The sequence below is a fragment of the Pseudochaenichthys georgianus genome, chromosome 15 (assembly GCF_902827115.2).
Source record: "Pseudochaenichthys georgianus chromosome 15, fPseGeo1.2, whole genome shotgun sequence".
Classification (NCBI taxonomy): Eukaryota; Metazoa; Chordata; class Actinopteri; order Perciformes; family Channichthyidae; genus Pseudochaenichthys; species Pseudochaenichthys georgianus.
The window spans coordinates 18,686,859-18,700,312 of NC_047517.1; the positions used below are offsets into that span (position 1 = coordinate 18,686,859).

Genomic DNA, 13,454 nt, shown 5'->3' on the forward strand with positions numbered 1-13,454 from the left:
TGGACATCAGTGCTATAAAAGTGACTTGGTAAATGTACACAAGTACTGTACTTAACTACACATTAGCAGTACTTGTACTTTACATGAGTATTCACATTATATGCTATTGAATACTATAACTCAACCATTTTGCAGGCCAAATTATTACTTTTGACTAAACATTTTTATGCAGATTTATATTTTTTTACGAAATATATATCACCTAATAAATGATGTATCATTTTAGATTAAGATGCTCATCAGTAAATGCAGTATTTAAATTACCCCAACATTTTAACACTGAAGTCGGATATTAAACATTAACTCATAAATTGTATAAGGTGAAATTATGAAACAGTAATGTCAAACGAATATCAATATAGGACATAAGTAAAACAGATCTGTCACGTCACATGACCAAGATTTGTACTACCTTTTTTAGTCACGTGTCGAAAGTGCGACTCGGATTTCCAGTCTATGCTCGGAAGCCAATTTTAGCTTTGCTTTTTACTGGCACGCTCTACACACTTCCATGTGTTCCCGATCTGTTTACTGCACTTCTGTACGGGTTCATTGATATTCCTGACTGGAAAGACTTTACCACAAGTGAACATGGAACTGACCGGAGAGCAGCTGAAAATGGCTGAGACTCAGCTGAAAATATATTTACCTCGGTCGCAACAGGTGTGTCCAGTCAGAACTACTGTTGAACATATCTGATAACATAGCCTATTGTAAGCGATTGCAAGCCGATGATCACTGCCTATTATTCTTTTTTTGCTTGCAAAAAACGTTGAATGTACCCACTCCCTTAATAACTGATCAAACAATTATTTAGATTTAGATTACTAAGTAACCAAGTTTTTTATTTTAAAGGTGTATGGTTATTTGGTCCTCAGAAACAGAGTCAGAACAGACCCAGTGAGTTTTTGTGGATAGATGGCCAGAGTTCAATGCCATTGTCTGCAAACCGCAATATGAACAGGTAAGTAGGCTACTTACCTAGTATGTATTAAATATATGTATCTGTATTTCTGCATACACTGCAATTCCTCACATCTCTATTTTCTTACAGAAGGGGTATCTATTCAAAGACATACCAGTTTTTGCAATTGATCAAGCTATTCTAGAGGACATCATAACGAAGTCCAACGTTCTGGACTGGACCCAGTTCATTTGCATTGGTAACACTTTTTTTGCCAGCAGTTAATGTCTTTCCAATACCACAGAAAGTGCAAAGATCAGTAACATAGTCATTACAATATACCTAAATGATTATCTAGCCAGATGACCATAGAGCAAAGTGCTTGTAAAACAATCACAGGTAAAACAGATAAGGGTTAGGGAGAAGCCATTTGATGAGATAGGGATTCATCTCATCGGGGTAGTGAAAACCTCTATTCCAAGATGATTAAGAAAAAACATATCTATGTTCTACTTCTATCAATAGAGCAACTTTGTGATGTCTTCAAAATATATCATATTCTGATCTTTAAACCTGTTTCAATAAATAATATATAAATAAATAAATATCACTGTAACCAAAAGGAATACACAATTACTTTGTAACACATGTATTAAAGTGTTTTATTGTCATATCTTATATCAAAAGGAATCAATCTTCGCCACATGGAGATATTCAAAGCAGTAGCATCAGAAAAAGGCGTGTCCAGCAGCCAACTGGCAGTGTGTCACATGATGATACTTAAGGATGTTTCCAACCTTCCCTCTATAGACAGGTAGAGCCTAACCATGACGTTCATTCAAATTATTATCTTACGTTTAATATTTCAACAATAAAGAACGATGCTCTGAAAGTCCATCTGCTCTGTTCTGCATCAGCCCAGGGATTTCACTAAGCTCTCTGGATGAGTCCCACGTTGGCTTGGTGAATCAGATGTGGAAGTTTGCGAAGAACAAGGAAGCTGTGAGGATGATCCGGAACATGCTCGCAAACTTCCCCTCCTGCTCTGTGCTGGACGCAGAAGGAAAGCCTGTTTCCTGGATCCTGACCTATGCCTCATGTGCAATGGGCATATTGTACACTCTGCCAGAGCACAGAGGGAAAGGATACGCCAAAGTCCTGATCAGCACCATGGCCAAGAGACTACACGCTCAGGGCTACCCCGTGTACTGCTTCATAGAAGAGGAGAACGAGACCTCCGACAAGCTCTTTAAAAACCTAGACTTCACTCAGGACCCTTCACACAGGGAGGCCTGGTTTGGATTCAATGATTGAATGAATGAACACCTCGAAGAAGAAGAAGAAGAAGAAGAAGAAGAAGAAGAAGAAGAAGAAGAAGAAGAAGAAGAAGAAGAAGACTAAAATGATTAAAGAACATACCAATTGTAGTCATTGGTCATGATTACATTGACAAATTTAACCCACCTACTGAATGGGACAATGTTATATTTTTAGTTAAGGATCAGAGGCGCTATAATAAAAGGACTTGCTCTCTCTTCACAAATCTCATCTCTTTTCCACAAAAGAACTTGAAGCCTCACTTGTACTGAAATGAGAAGAAAAACAATCTTAAAGTAATGTCAAATCTCAAATAAAAATATTTGTTTCAATTATTAGTTGTTTGTAAAATGTAAAATGTTAAATATAGAATGAAATTGCCACAACTGTAGCCAAAAGTCAAGTCTGAGACCTGGTTAATAACAGCATTATAAAATAGTATTAATGCATTTACCTCTGACTTATATCAATGATAAAAACAAAAGCGGAAATTAGTTACAATATTTTTTTTTTCTTAAACTGCTGCCTGCTTTACCTTTGTTCTGGGAAGTTTTCGAGACGAAGCAGCCAAGTTGCCCAGTACTTCAACATTAGCTCTGAGCTTAACTGATGAGCATGTGCAGGGGAGCCATCCTTATAGGCCACTACAATGAGACCATTTTCAACCTGCAATGAGAGGAGATCAGTTAGGTTGTTCTTTTGTGTGACACACTGTAGCTTACATCCAGTGTTTAAAAAGACTAAATCTGTTCCTTAATATTCTATAATGTATCTTTCAAGTAAGTCATCGGACTTCAGGCTGAGACAGATACATAATCTGGGGAAAAAGCAGAGAAATCTAAAGATCACATTGTTTATGTCAGTACCTGGTACTTGTAGTTGCCGTCACTGTTCAAAGCCCCGGCGTAGGCTGCCACCTGAATAGGATTGTCAAAAGTGTTGCTCAAGAATGGTTTGGGCTTCTCTGAAGTCTTCCAGTCAATAAGACATAGCACTCCCCTGCAGAAAAATACAGGCAGTCAAGCCAAGTGTTGAGTGGGAGAAAAAAAATCTATCTCTGTGTGTGAATACAAATATCTACCTGTAGCGAGCAACACAATCCACAATTCCCAAATAGTTGAGCTTGGCATGTTGCACAGTGCTTTCAGTGGCTCTCACTGCACTCACATCTGCCAGAACATGGGAGATGCTCTCCATGTATCCCTGTACATCAGGTTGGTACTCTGCTTTCTCAGAGGATTCTTTGTCCATGCTTGTTGCATCTGATAGCAGAGTGTCCTCCACAGTTGAATGGAAAAGCTTCCCTTGCCTAAATAAATCTGATGAAATAAAACAACTTTAGTCACTTTTTACTCTTAACACTACACATGTAAGTTACAATCCCACACACAATTTATGTTAGAAAACTTACTCTGACTGTACTCGTTGAAGCCTTCATCTCCAAGTTGTGCAATCATCTTCCTCTTCCACCTCTCCAGGTAGAAGATCTGCTGTCGGGAAAGGGTCTGCTGAAGAATGCGTGTCACACTGGGTACCAGAGACCTGTATTTGCCCCGGTCCAACAAAATCCGGGCTGGAGGTCCTGACTCTGCCTCCTCTGTTTCTACAGTCTCTTCGCAGTTTAAGAAGGGATGCAGATTTGTGGGTACCCTCACCTCTGATCCCGAGGAGGGTTTTTGAGCTTTCACAACAGGTCCATAAATGTGCTCGTCCTCTTCTTGGAGGTTCTCTGGGGTTTGGGAACTGACCTTGGATGACATGACAGCCTTAACAAGAGAGGAGTATCGCTCAATGTCCACTGAGCTGTACGGGCTGTGTCTCTTTGTGGAACTTAGGCAATGACAAGCAGAGAAATTGCCCACAAAGAGGGAGGTGCATTGAGGGACCATGATGATTCCAACGCACCCCACGCGTTTAAGAATGAACATTGTTACAACTTCCACACAACAAGCTTAGAGACGATAACCGATTAGACAACTAACTATATAAACGTTCATGGGTTACAGTGTTTAAACAGTATTTTAAAGTGTTTTGCCTCCATGTTGGTCGCGGTACTTGCCCCGGCATGTTCCAGAGTAACTCCAAAGAAACACAATGGTTTCTGTACGACGCGCCTTTTCGGTTGCACCAACTTCCTGTTTTGAGGTGCAACGTCAGAGACTACATTTCCCAGAATTGAAGTGTGTACCTGAGCCGGTGGTACTGCTTTTTAAATTATGTTCTCTTATTATGCATTTTAGGCCTTATCAGTATTTCGTCTAATAATAACACAATAAAGTAGTGTTGCTGGAAATAAGTTGTCATAAAATAAAGTAACAAATGTTTGGTATGATTGACAACGTTGAGAACCAATCGTAGCATTTGTAAATTCACCGTCGTCCAATCAATTCACTCGAAGGCGGGATTTAGTCTGACGTTGTCAAGTCGAGATGGAGGCGAAGAAAAAACTGTTTGACAGCTAACCAGTCAGCGGAGGGGGAGCTTCCTGCATATAGTTTTGTTTTTTGGGTTGTTGGCCTGTTCTTGCCTTTTCGTCGATTTCAGTCCAATTATGACATCCACCATAGACGAAAGCAATAAGGAAAAGGTAAGTTAAATGGTTCTCGACATATAGCACCATAAAGCCAACTCCGTTAGCATCAATGTAGCTAACTTTAACGGTTGCTTTCTGGCCGCTAACTTGTGTTGTTTTCTGTCTAACCTACATACCGTTAGCCTCAAGCTAAAACTAGCTAGTGTTTAATCGATCACACTATCAAGAAGTGGGTAACTTTAACCCCGTGGTGTCAAACTGCATGCATGTTGGAACAAGTATCGTTTGCAAACATACTGAAAGTGAGGAAAATATGAAACGGTTTACACAATTTTTTCACAACAACACAAGACGTAAAAGTGAAGAAAAGTAACGAAGCGTTAGCATGATTGACATGTTGTTATCTTAATCTAGTGTTTTGACTAAATTAAAGGACTGTTTTGCAGAATCGTACAGCACACTTGCCTGTGGTAATTCAGTGGACTTGTGAGAAGTTATTAGCATTCTGACAGGTGCTGATTTTAATTAGTAGGTTTAGATTTGTTACTTGTGATCCAACTTTATGTTCGATCTGGAGGATGCAACGTTATTTTGTGGTGTAGTTGTGTTATGTTTCTAAAATGTTGTTCATTTCATTGAAATCAACAAGGAAAGAATGACAATTAAACTATCTTACATGACCACAAACTTGAATTGACACCTTAAAACAAAACGTCAACATCATATCATGTGTGATAGATACACCCTATAAATGAAAAACTGAGTAAAGAAAATATTGTTTATTCTTTATTCCACAATAAGATAAACAAGGGTGTGTAGCCATGCCTTAAGCAAAAGCAGGACTGGATTCTGAACCTACTGTTAGATCAAAGGTCAGCTGCCTCCAGACCTTTAAAACCACACCATGGAGGGAGATGGGCTTCTGGATCGCAACATTGTATCTGATAACAACATTCCTCTGATAGCAGCTATTTGTATATTGTCAGGCTAGGAAAGACCCCAAACACTCAGGAATTGTGGTGTTGCATTACTAGCTAGGATGTTGGTGTTACCATTCAAATGTGAATCATGAACCCTGACTGATAACTGGTATTATTGATCCAGTATCAATGCAAAATGCAACTGTGTGTGTGTGTGTGTGTGTGTGTGTGTGTGTGTGTGTGTGTGTGTGTGTGTGTGTGTGTGTGTGTGTGTGTGTGTGTGTGTGTGTGTGTGTGTGTGTGTGTGTGTGTGTGTGTGTGTGTGTGTGTGTGTGTGTGTGTGTGTGTGTGTGTGTGTGTGTGTGTGTGTGTGTGTGTGTGTGTGTGTGTGTGTGTGTGTGTGTGTGTGTGGTTTACACAGAAGATCCGCCAGCTACACTGTCTTGGATAACCTTTGTTTATTCTTTCTCTATAGATGCGCTCTGTGTCGGTAGATCTAAATCATGATGCCTCTCTTCTCATCGACATTCCTGATGCACTCTGTGAAAGGGACAAAGTCAAGTTTACTGTCCATACAAAGGTGAACACAACACTTTCAACCTTTTGAATATTCTATTTGGGTGTAAGTTTGATAATACAATTTTTTCGAAATGCAATTAAATTATTGTTTGTTTCCCCAGACCACCCTTAGCTCTTTCCAGAAGCCAGATTTCTCTGTTCCAAGGCAGCATGAAGACTTCATCTGGCTACATGACACTTTGGTTGAGACAGAGGACTATGCTGGTCTTATAGTAAGTTGGTCTACTTTCAGACATGACTAACAGAGATTGAAAGAGGCTGCTATATCATTATTTTTCTTTGGGCCTGTATAAAAGAAGGAGGAATGAAAACATAGGCCCAAAGTGTTTGTGCTAATTAAGAATCAAACTGTCATCCTTTTCAAAGAATATGCGTGTGCTTAAATACTATATAACACATTGAGGCCGTTTAACCTTTTAACTACAGTATCTTAATGATGTCATATTTTCTCTTGCTTTTCATAGATTCCTCCAGCACCCCCGAAGCCGGACTTTGAGAGCCCCAGAGAGAAAATGCATAAACTTGGGGAAGGTGAAGCCACTATGACCAAGGAGGAGTACTCTAAAATGAAGCAGGAGCTGGAGGCGTGAGTGTAACACTCAAAGAAAACACCACATGTATTATTTAAAAAGTGTCATGTTTGATACTTTACAAAAGTCTCTGAAAATACACAACAAAACATCTTCTTGCTGTCTTGGGTTTTCTTTTCAGTGAATACCTGGCTGTGTTCAAGAAAACTGTCCAAGTGCACGAAGTCTTCCTGCAGAGAGTGTCCTCCCACCCCATGTTGAGCAAAGACAGAAACTTCCAGATTTTCTTAGAGTATGACCAGGATGTAAGTTCCTCATAATGCTGACTTCCTTTCCTGAGTTGTCCGTTGGAAAAGAGGAAGTTGAGTTTACTGGACACATGTGACACATTGCTTCCATCCTGCTGTGATCAGCACTTATGCTTATCTATGAAGTCTTTGGCAGTCAGTGGCTGTGGTGTTTGTTAACAGAACTTAGCTAAGAGTTAAACACATCTATTGGTACATTACAAACGTGACTTCATACCCTTCTTAGTTCCCACAACATATCATACACTGATTTCTTCTCATGGATTTTATATGATCAATCTCTTAATTCTGTCTTTTAAGCTTACTGTGAGAAGAAAGAATGCCAAAGAAATGTTTGGAGGATTCTTTAAAAATATGGTGAAGTCAGCTGATGAGGTCCTTATCTCAGGAATCAAGGTGAGCTTCATGCATGATGCGATATGTGCAAAAAAACTAGATCACAGCCGCAATGTTGTAGCTACTTCCCCATTCACCTTTGGCTGTGCGTATTTGTGTCCTAAACAGGAAGTGGATGAATTTTTTGAGCAGGAGAAGACATTCCTGCTTGACTACTATAGCAAGATAAAGGATTCTACTGCCAAAGCAGAGAAAATGACCCGCTCGCACAAAAGTATAACTTTGACATTGCCACGATAATGTTAAGTCGAGTATAATTCACAAAGTTGTATATGAAATTTGTTTAATTTTGATGGCTTTTTTTGTTGTTATTACAGACATTGCAGATGATTACATTCACATCTCTGCCACTCTGAACACTCTCGCTGCTGATGATAGCACAGCAAATAAAAAGTGAGTTTAATGTTCCATTCAAAAGGTGGATGATGATGATGATGATGATGATGATGATGATGATGATGATGATGATGATGATGATGCCAACTGTATTAAATCACATTACTTGCTACGACTTAACTTCACACTTATGTTATGGCATCACTTTTTTCTCAGGCACCTGGAGAAGTTGTCAGACCTATTTGAGAAGCTCAGAGTAAGTAGACCTTCAATTACCAACACAGCCTTTGTAAATATTTGTCCTGATTATACTTTCTATACATTGTGGCGGCTGCTATATGTAATTTTTTTTGCCGCTGCAGAAAGTAGAGGGAAGAGTAGCATCTGACGAGGAGCTGAAGCTCACAGAGCTGCTCAGATATTACATGAGAGATATCCAGGCGGCCAAGGTGAGACATATTTATCTTCTGCCTTTATTCAACATGCACAGATTCACAACATTTATCAAGTTCATGTATTGCTCCTTATCAAACGATTTGCAACCTAAGAAAAAAATACTAATCGAAATAACAAACACTCTTCTACTTCTACTACATTTTTTGTCCTGCACATCTTCCACAATCGGTTTTCTGCAAACATGAAATTAGATTTTAAAGTAGTGGATATTTTCCAAATGAATGCTAGTCCTCTCTGTCTTCATGTTTCTATTTCTCATGTTAAACTTTCTGGAACATGTCAGGACCTTCTGTACAGGCGAGCCCGGGCCTTAGTGGACTACGAGAACTCTAACAAGGCTTTGGATAAGGCTCGACTGAAGAGCAAGGACATTCCCCAGGCAGAGGAGCACCAGCAGCAATGTCTGCACAAATTCGACAAGCTCTCAGAGTCTGGGAAGAAAGGTTTGTGAATTGGTGCAGAGGAAACTCACACTAACAGTATGAGCTGTGCAAGCTTTTGTTTTCAACTGGACACTGTTTTCCTCATAGAACTCACCAGTTTCAAGGGCAGGCGTGTCGTGGCCTTCAGGAAGAATCTCATAGAGATGGCTGAGCTGGAGATAAAACATGCCAAGGTGAGCGGCACATTCAAAACAGATGTGTAAACTCTAACTACATTCCCATAGGCACATAACCACTGTGTTGATTATTGTCATCTAAATGTACTAATCAATCGCCATTACACAGCCATTAATTAAACTGACACCTTCAGAAAATCCTCTGTTGTAATGTCTCAATCATCATATTTAATTATTATCGATAACAAAATCAATAATATTTTTGAGAATGCAAGTATGACTTCCTAAGACAGCTGATTGTGACATACACAGGACATTACATACACAATACATTATACATTACACAGGAGATGCCATATTGACAGGGTCAGACAGGGGAGCTGCGGACAGTGAACTGCAATCCTCCTGTCTCCCCTCAAAATCCCCCAGCAGAGAAGCTGCACACTCCATATTCAGTAGGTCCAGATACTCCCTCAGCCATGAGTCCCTAGTAAAGCAGGCTGGTTTGCATTCCTTCCAGTTTAGTAGGACGAGTCTTTTTGTGGCTAAACAGCCCAATGTCCAGAGCCGATCGGCAGTCCTTGCAACATTGCCATCTGGCTTGAGACCCAGTAGACATGCAATGGGACATGTAGGGAAATTAACTTTTAAAGATTCAGACATTAATGATATTACTTCTGACCAATGTTTATTTTACCGCTGGGCATTCCCAGAGTAGGTGCAACAATGTACGTCGCTTGCCACATTCATGCCAGCATAAGTCTCTGTGTTTATTGTCCATCTTGGATTTTGTAACAGGGGTGATGTAAGCTCTATTGAGAATTTTGAACTGTATGATCCTGAATCTTACACATTTAGAAGAGATTATAGCTGACCTCCAAATGGAGTTCCACTGCAAAGCAGACAGAGAGATATTCAAGGCATGCTCCCAGGACAGTTGGACAGGAGAATAGGTATTCGGGGCAGCCCTAGATAATAATTTATAAATGTTAGAGACCACACCGGATGATATGATTGCTTTCTTGAGGCGCTGGTCCTCTTCCATACATGAAGCAGGCATGGCTCCCTCCTTACATGTTGTACTAAATAATAGATGCTATTTGTGCATATGATAGAAAAGATGAGTCTGAGTCTGGGTTTGGTCTCTTTTAAATCGTATTTAAAGCCGCCAGTCTGTTTGCTGGAAGTTCTAACCATAGGATCATTCTGAAATTAGGTTTAACACACCGTGTCTTCTTTGGGAATTTCTTCAGCCTTGAATCCTCTAAGTCAAGACACACTCTTTATAAATCACTAACTGGGATACAAATGTGCTTTGAAATGTGTTATTGCTTTCTTAGTACTGATACTGTTTCCCCCCTGTCTCCACAGAACAATGTGACTCTATTGCAGGGATGCATTGAACTGCTCAAGAGCAACTGATGAGTATTCAAGTTTTCCTGTCCTACCATCACTAAGTGACCAGTCATAGAAAATGGAAACCTGGCGTCCCCAGGGCCTTGTATGGACGTGACTCCAAGCCCCATCTCTGCTCCCCACCACGGGTCTGATGCCACTTTAAACCCCTGCACGAGACCCAGTGTCTTGAAAGCAGAATGTCTTCATGTTTACAGAGTCCCTGTCCCCAGGTCAACGGTCCATCCTTTTCCATTATTTATGGAAGTCTAACTCAATGTGGCTTCCAACATTAAGGTTTTCCTTTCTTTGCAGCACCATTACATGTGATTATCTATCCCCTTATTTCTTGTTTTCTTACTTTTACATCATGCACATAGAAAGAAATTCCTTTTTGATCCTATTTTTGCCTCTATAAATTCTGATTAAGCCCTTCCCGCTCTCATTTACACTTTTAAATACCCCCTTTTCTTTCATTAAAGGCGTAACGCATGTTTTTGAATAGCCATAATATGTTTTATTATTCGTATGCTTAATCTGTTGGGGCTTTTTTGTTTGCAAATGGAACAGTTTTACAAACGTAAAACTAGTGCCTGCGCTCTTGTGTAAGAGTTAAACCAAACCAACTTTTCAGTAAAGACAAGCTGATGAGCGGCCATCTTCAAGTGATCTAATATACCTGTACATCACCTCAGGAATGGACAGATTGTTGTCCACATTTTTTTCTATGCAATAAGTGGCCATAGGTCCCACAGTTATCGAAGATAAACAGTATTTTTGCAAATATGGCTGAACCATAGGAGAGCAGAAGAGGTCAAACAGTATCTAGCATTTTTATCAAAGCAAAATCAACACTAGTTCTGAGTCTAAATTAGCATTTTGGTTTTATTTGCACAAAGCATGCATGCTACCCCTGCACTACATGATGCCCATAAACGCTTCTTCACCCCAGCTACAGCTCACTTTTCCGTGTGTGCTTATTGTTGCTCTTTCTTTATTTTGCCCTAAATTCCACTTGGTCTCATTTGTCAGACCTGATATATTTACCAGATCCTCTAAACATTGTTGCTTGTTTAAAGCAGTTATAAAAAAAGATGCACTAAGAAGATTGAAAAACACTTTACAATCATGACCGGGCTCAGTGGAGTGTTGAAATGCATTATAGTTTTCTAAGAAATTGAATGTATTTGTAATGGATTCCAACTGTGTGCAGATGACATGATGCTTTTCTTACAGAACATTAGCATTTTTATAAATTTGTAATAATGGCATTGAATAAATCTTACTTTCCCAAGATTGATCTGTGCCAGTCTGCATTTGTTTTAAAAAAAGCGTATTTATGAGTTTGTTTTCTTTGTATTAAAGAGCGCCTTTTTATTCCACTAGGTGGTGTTATCTATCTGTTCACTGTGTTTCCACTCATGTGTGGGCACTTGAATTTCCACACAGCTGTAATGCATGAAGCTTTGTGTTAAATCCATTGACCATTGTGGATCCTGTGATTGGACCGTGGTGTATTGGGTAAGCTTTGAGGAAATGCCAGAGTGCTCATGGGAATCACCACCAGCAAAGTGTCCTACTTTATGAGTAGCACTAGGCAACAGCCTGAACAAATAATCTGCTGAAAGACACAGCTCTTGTGATATAAATATCTTTATGATATGTATCTAAAGATATACAAATGCAACATAGCACTTGCTATGTCGCATTGTATAACAGAGAAAGGTTACGCATAAATGAGACATGGTAAAGGAAAGTTATAATGATCATGTGCATATAGACAGAATATACTGTACTTGCGCAAGATGGATTTGTCAATATTGACATGATCACTAGTAGCAGTCACAGTGACCCATTTTGGTTGAGCCTCTGATGGGATAAAACAACACACTGCAGCCAATGAGATCACAACACATGATCAGTGCAAACAGGTTCGTTTGCCAACTGGGATCAGAGCAAACAGTGTTTGAAAGCATGGTATTAAAGAGGTATTGAGAGGGTGGATCCAATAAACACGGCCTCCTTTGGAACATAAAGGCGGATAAGTAGTATAAGACCCAGACATTATGTTGATGTAAGATGCCATTATTGGAACAGAGCTTATTTCACTTCACTGTATGAAGTAGGCAGTTACTGATCTGAGCATATCAGCATGAAACAGAGTATCAGTGCTTTTACACTGCTGTAAAATGATGATAAGGAATTTCCTCAGTTCTAGCTCTAATTGCAGAAATAAAACTTCTGAGGCAATATAGCACTCTTTAAAATCTATGCACGGGCGTAAAGGAACAAATCTGCCTGCTTCAAAGACTCATTCTGCTGACAATGAATTTCCTTATCTCCCCTATGCGCGATTAGATAATTTGCAGGCTCTAAAAGGATGATAAGAAGTACAATTTTGCAAGTTTTCGAAGCTTTCGGAGACCTCATTTATTGATCATTTATAATTAATCCAGCTAAATCTTTATTATACCAAACCATTTAGAATACTCAGTCACACACACTTAGACAATCAGGCCAAAGCATCTGAGGATGCATGATGAAAAGCTATAATAAAAAGGACACAGCAAATAAAATAAAAGTCATTTGTTCAGACGTACTTTTGAATGCTGTGTCATGTCATGAAATTGTCTGAGTCAAGGATTGATGAACTTCTACTTCTGTTGAGTGAGCTTATGAAAGCACCTGCCTCAAAAGTAGACAAAAGCCTGAGTGCCGGACAGGAGGCATGAAGCATGAAGCCCTCCTTAAATAGAAACCGTGTCCTCTGAAGGGTCTCTCGTTTATTAAAGAACAAAAGTGCACCTGCAGCGCTTGCTGACATAAGTGAACTGTTTGCACTTCCTTATTGAAAGAGAACAGGATGCTTCTTACTGGTTTGCACACAGAGAATGTGTGTTCTATGACAGGTTCAGGATTTAGCCATATGCAGGGTGACACATGAGCAGCTTACTTAAGTTTTGGGAACTTATTTAATGAAAACTTTGAGGATAATCACTGTCATTATTTCTGATTCTCAAATTGTCTCAAGGCAATTTTATGGAAAAGCTCAGTTTTGAAGCACTACATATTGTAGACAATCGGAAGGACAATTTATTCCTCAATAATGCAATCCTGTCATTAACCCAACACTAAAAGGCTTGAATGACCAAAGGCCAAATCTTTCCTGGTTAGTGTGCCCTGCCCTGCTCAGGCAATCTCTTGCCTTCATGCACACAATA

At 39.5% G+C, this 13,454-nt stretch overlaps 3 protein-coding genes across 3 annotated transcripts; 2 read left to right on the forward strand and 1 right to left on the reverse strand.

The window, feature by feature from the left end:
• The first annotated feature begins 483 nt into the window (after positions 1 to 483).
• On the forward strand, positions 484 to 2,222 carry LOC117459911 (glycine N-acyltransferase-like protein 3). The gene is given in 6 exon segments (XM_034101084.2): positions 484 to 663; positions 856 to 902; positions 904 to 964; positions 1,055 to 1,163; positions 1,592 to 1,718; positions 1,822 to 2,222. Coding segments are annotated over 6 exon segments (813 nt in total). The 5' UTR covers positions 484 to 591; the 3' UTR covers positions 2,219 to 2,222.
• Positions 2,223 to 2,400: 178 nt separating this feature from the next.
• mgme1 (mitochondrial genome maintenance exonuclease 1) lies at positions 2,401 to 4,384 on the reverse strand. Its single transcript, XM_034101069.2, has 5 exons — positions 3,633 to 4,384; positions 3,303 to 3,540; positions 3,088 to 3,220; positions 2,757 to 2,887; positions 2,401 to 2,489 (listed from the first exon to the last, which is right to left on the reverse strand). Exons 1-5 carry the CDS (start codon positions 4,147 to 4,149, stop codon positions 2,450 to 2,452), a joined length of 1,059 nt encoding a protein of 352 aa, XP_033956960.1. The 5' UTR covers positions 4,150 to 4,384; the 3' UTR covers positions 2,401 to 2,449.
• A 268-nt stretch (positions 4,385 to 4,652) lies between these two features.
• Positions 4,653 to 11,529, forward strand: snx5 (sorting nexin 5). The gene is made up of 13 exons (XM_034101059.2): positions 4,653 to 4,808; positions 6,150 to 6,254; positions 6,355 to 6,465; positions 6,718 to 6,839; positions 6,965 to 7,088; positions 7,392 to 7,487; positions 7,596 to 7,701; positions 7,805 to 7,880; positions 8,040 to 8,079; positions 8,186 to 8,272; positions 8,563 to 8,722; positions 8,810 to 8,895; positions 10,210 to 11,529. The coding sequence occupies exons 1-13, from the start codon at positions 4,773 to 4,775 to the stop codon at positions 10,258 to 10,260; spliced, it is 1,200 nt and encodes a 399-aa protein (XP_033956950.1). The 5' UTR covers positions 4,653 to 4,772; the 3' UTR covers positions 10,261 to 11,529.
• Positions 11,530 to 13,454: the final 1,925 nt, after the last annotated feature.

What these genes read in the sequence shown, in the direction of transcription:
- mgme1 (XM_034101069.2), bottom strand. Translation starts at nt 4,149, where the DNA reads ATGTTCATTCTTAAACGCGTGGGGTGCGTTGGAATCATCATGGTCCCT. An exon ending in GATTGTGTTGCTCGCTACAG is followed by an intron (nt 3,221 to 3,302) that starts GTAGATATTTGT and finishes ATTTTTCTGCAG; the next exon opens with GGGAGTGCTATGTCTTATTG. An exon ending in ACGGCAACTACAAGTACCAG is followed by an intron (nt 2,888 to 3,087) that starts GTACTGACATAA and finishes CTCTCATTGCAG; the next exon opens with GTTGAAAATGGTCTCATTGT.
- snx5 (XM_034101059.2), top strand. Translation starts at nt 4,773, where the DNA reads ATGACATCCACCATAGACGAAAGCAATAAGGAAAAG. An exon ending in AGGACTATGCTGGTCTTATA is followed by an intron (nt 6,466 to 6,717) that starts GTAAGTTGGTCT and finishes TGCTTTTCATAG; the next exon opens with ATTCCTCCAGCACCCCCGAA. An exon ending in ATGAAGCAGGAGCTGGAGGC is followed by an intron (nt 6,840 to 6,964) that starts GTGAGTGTAACA and finishes TTTTCTTTTCAG; the next exon opens with TGAATACCTGGCTGTGTTCA.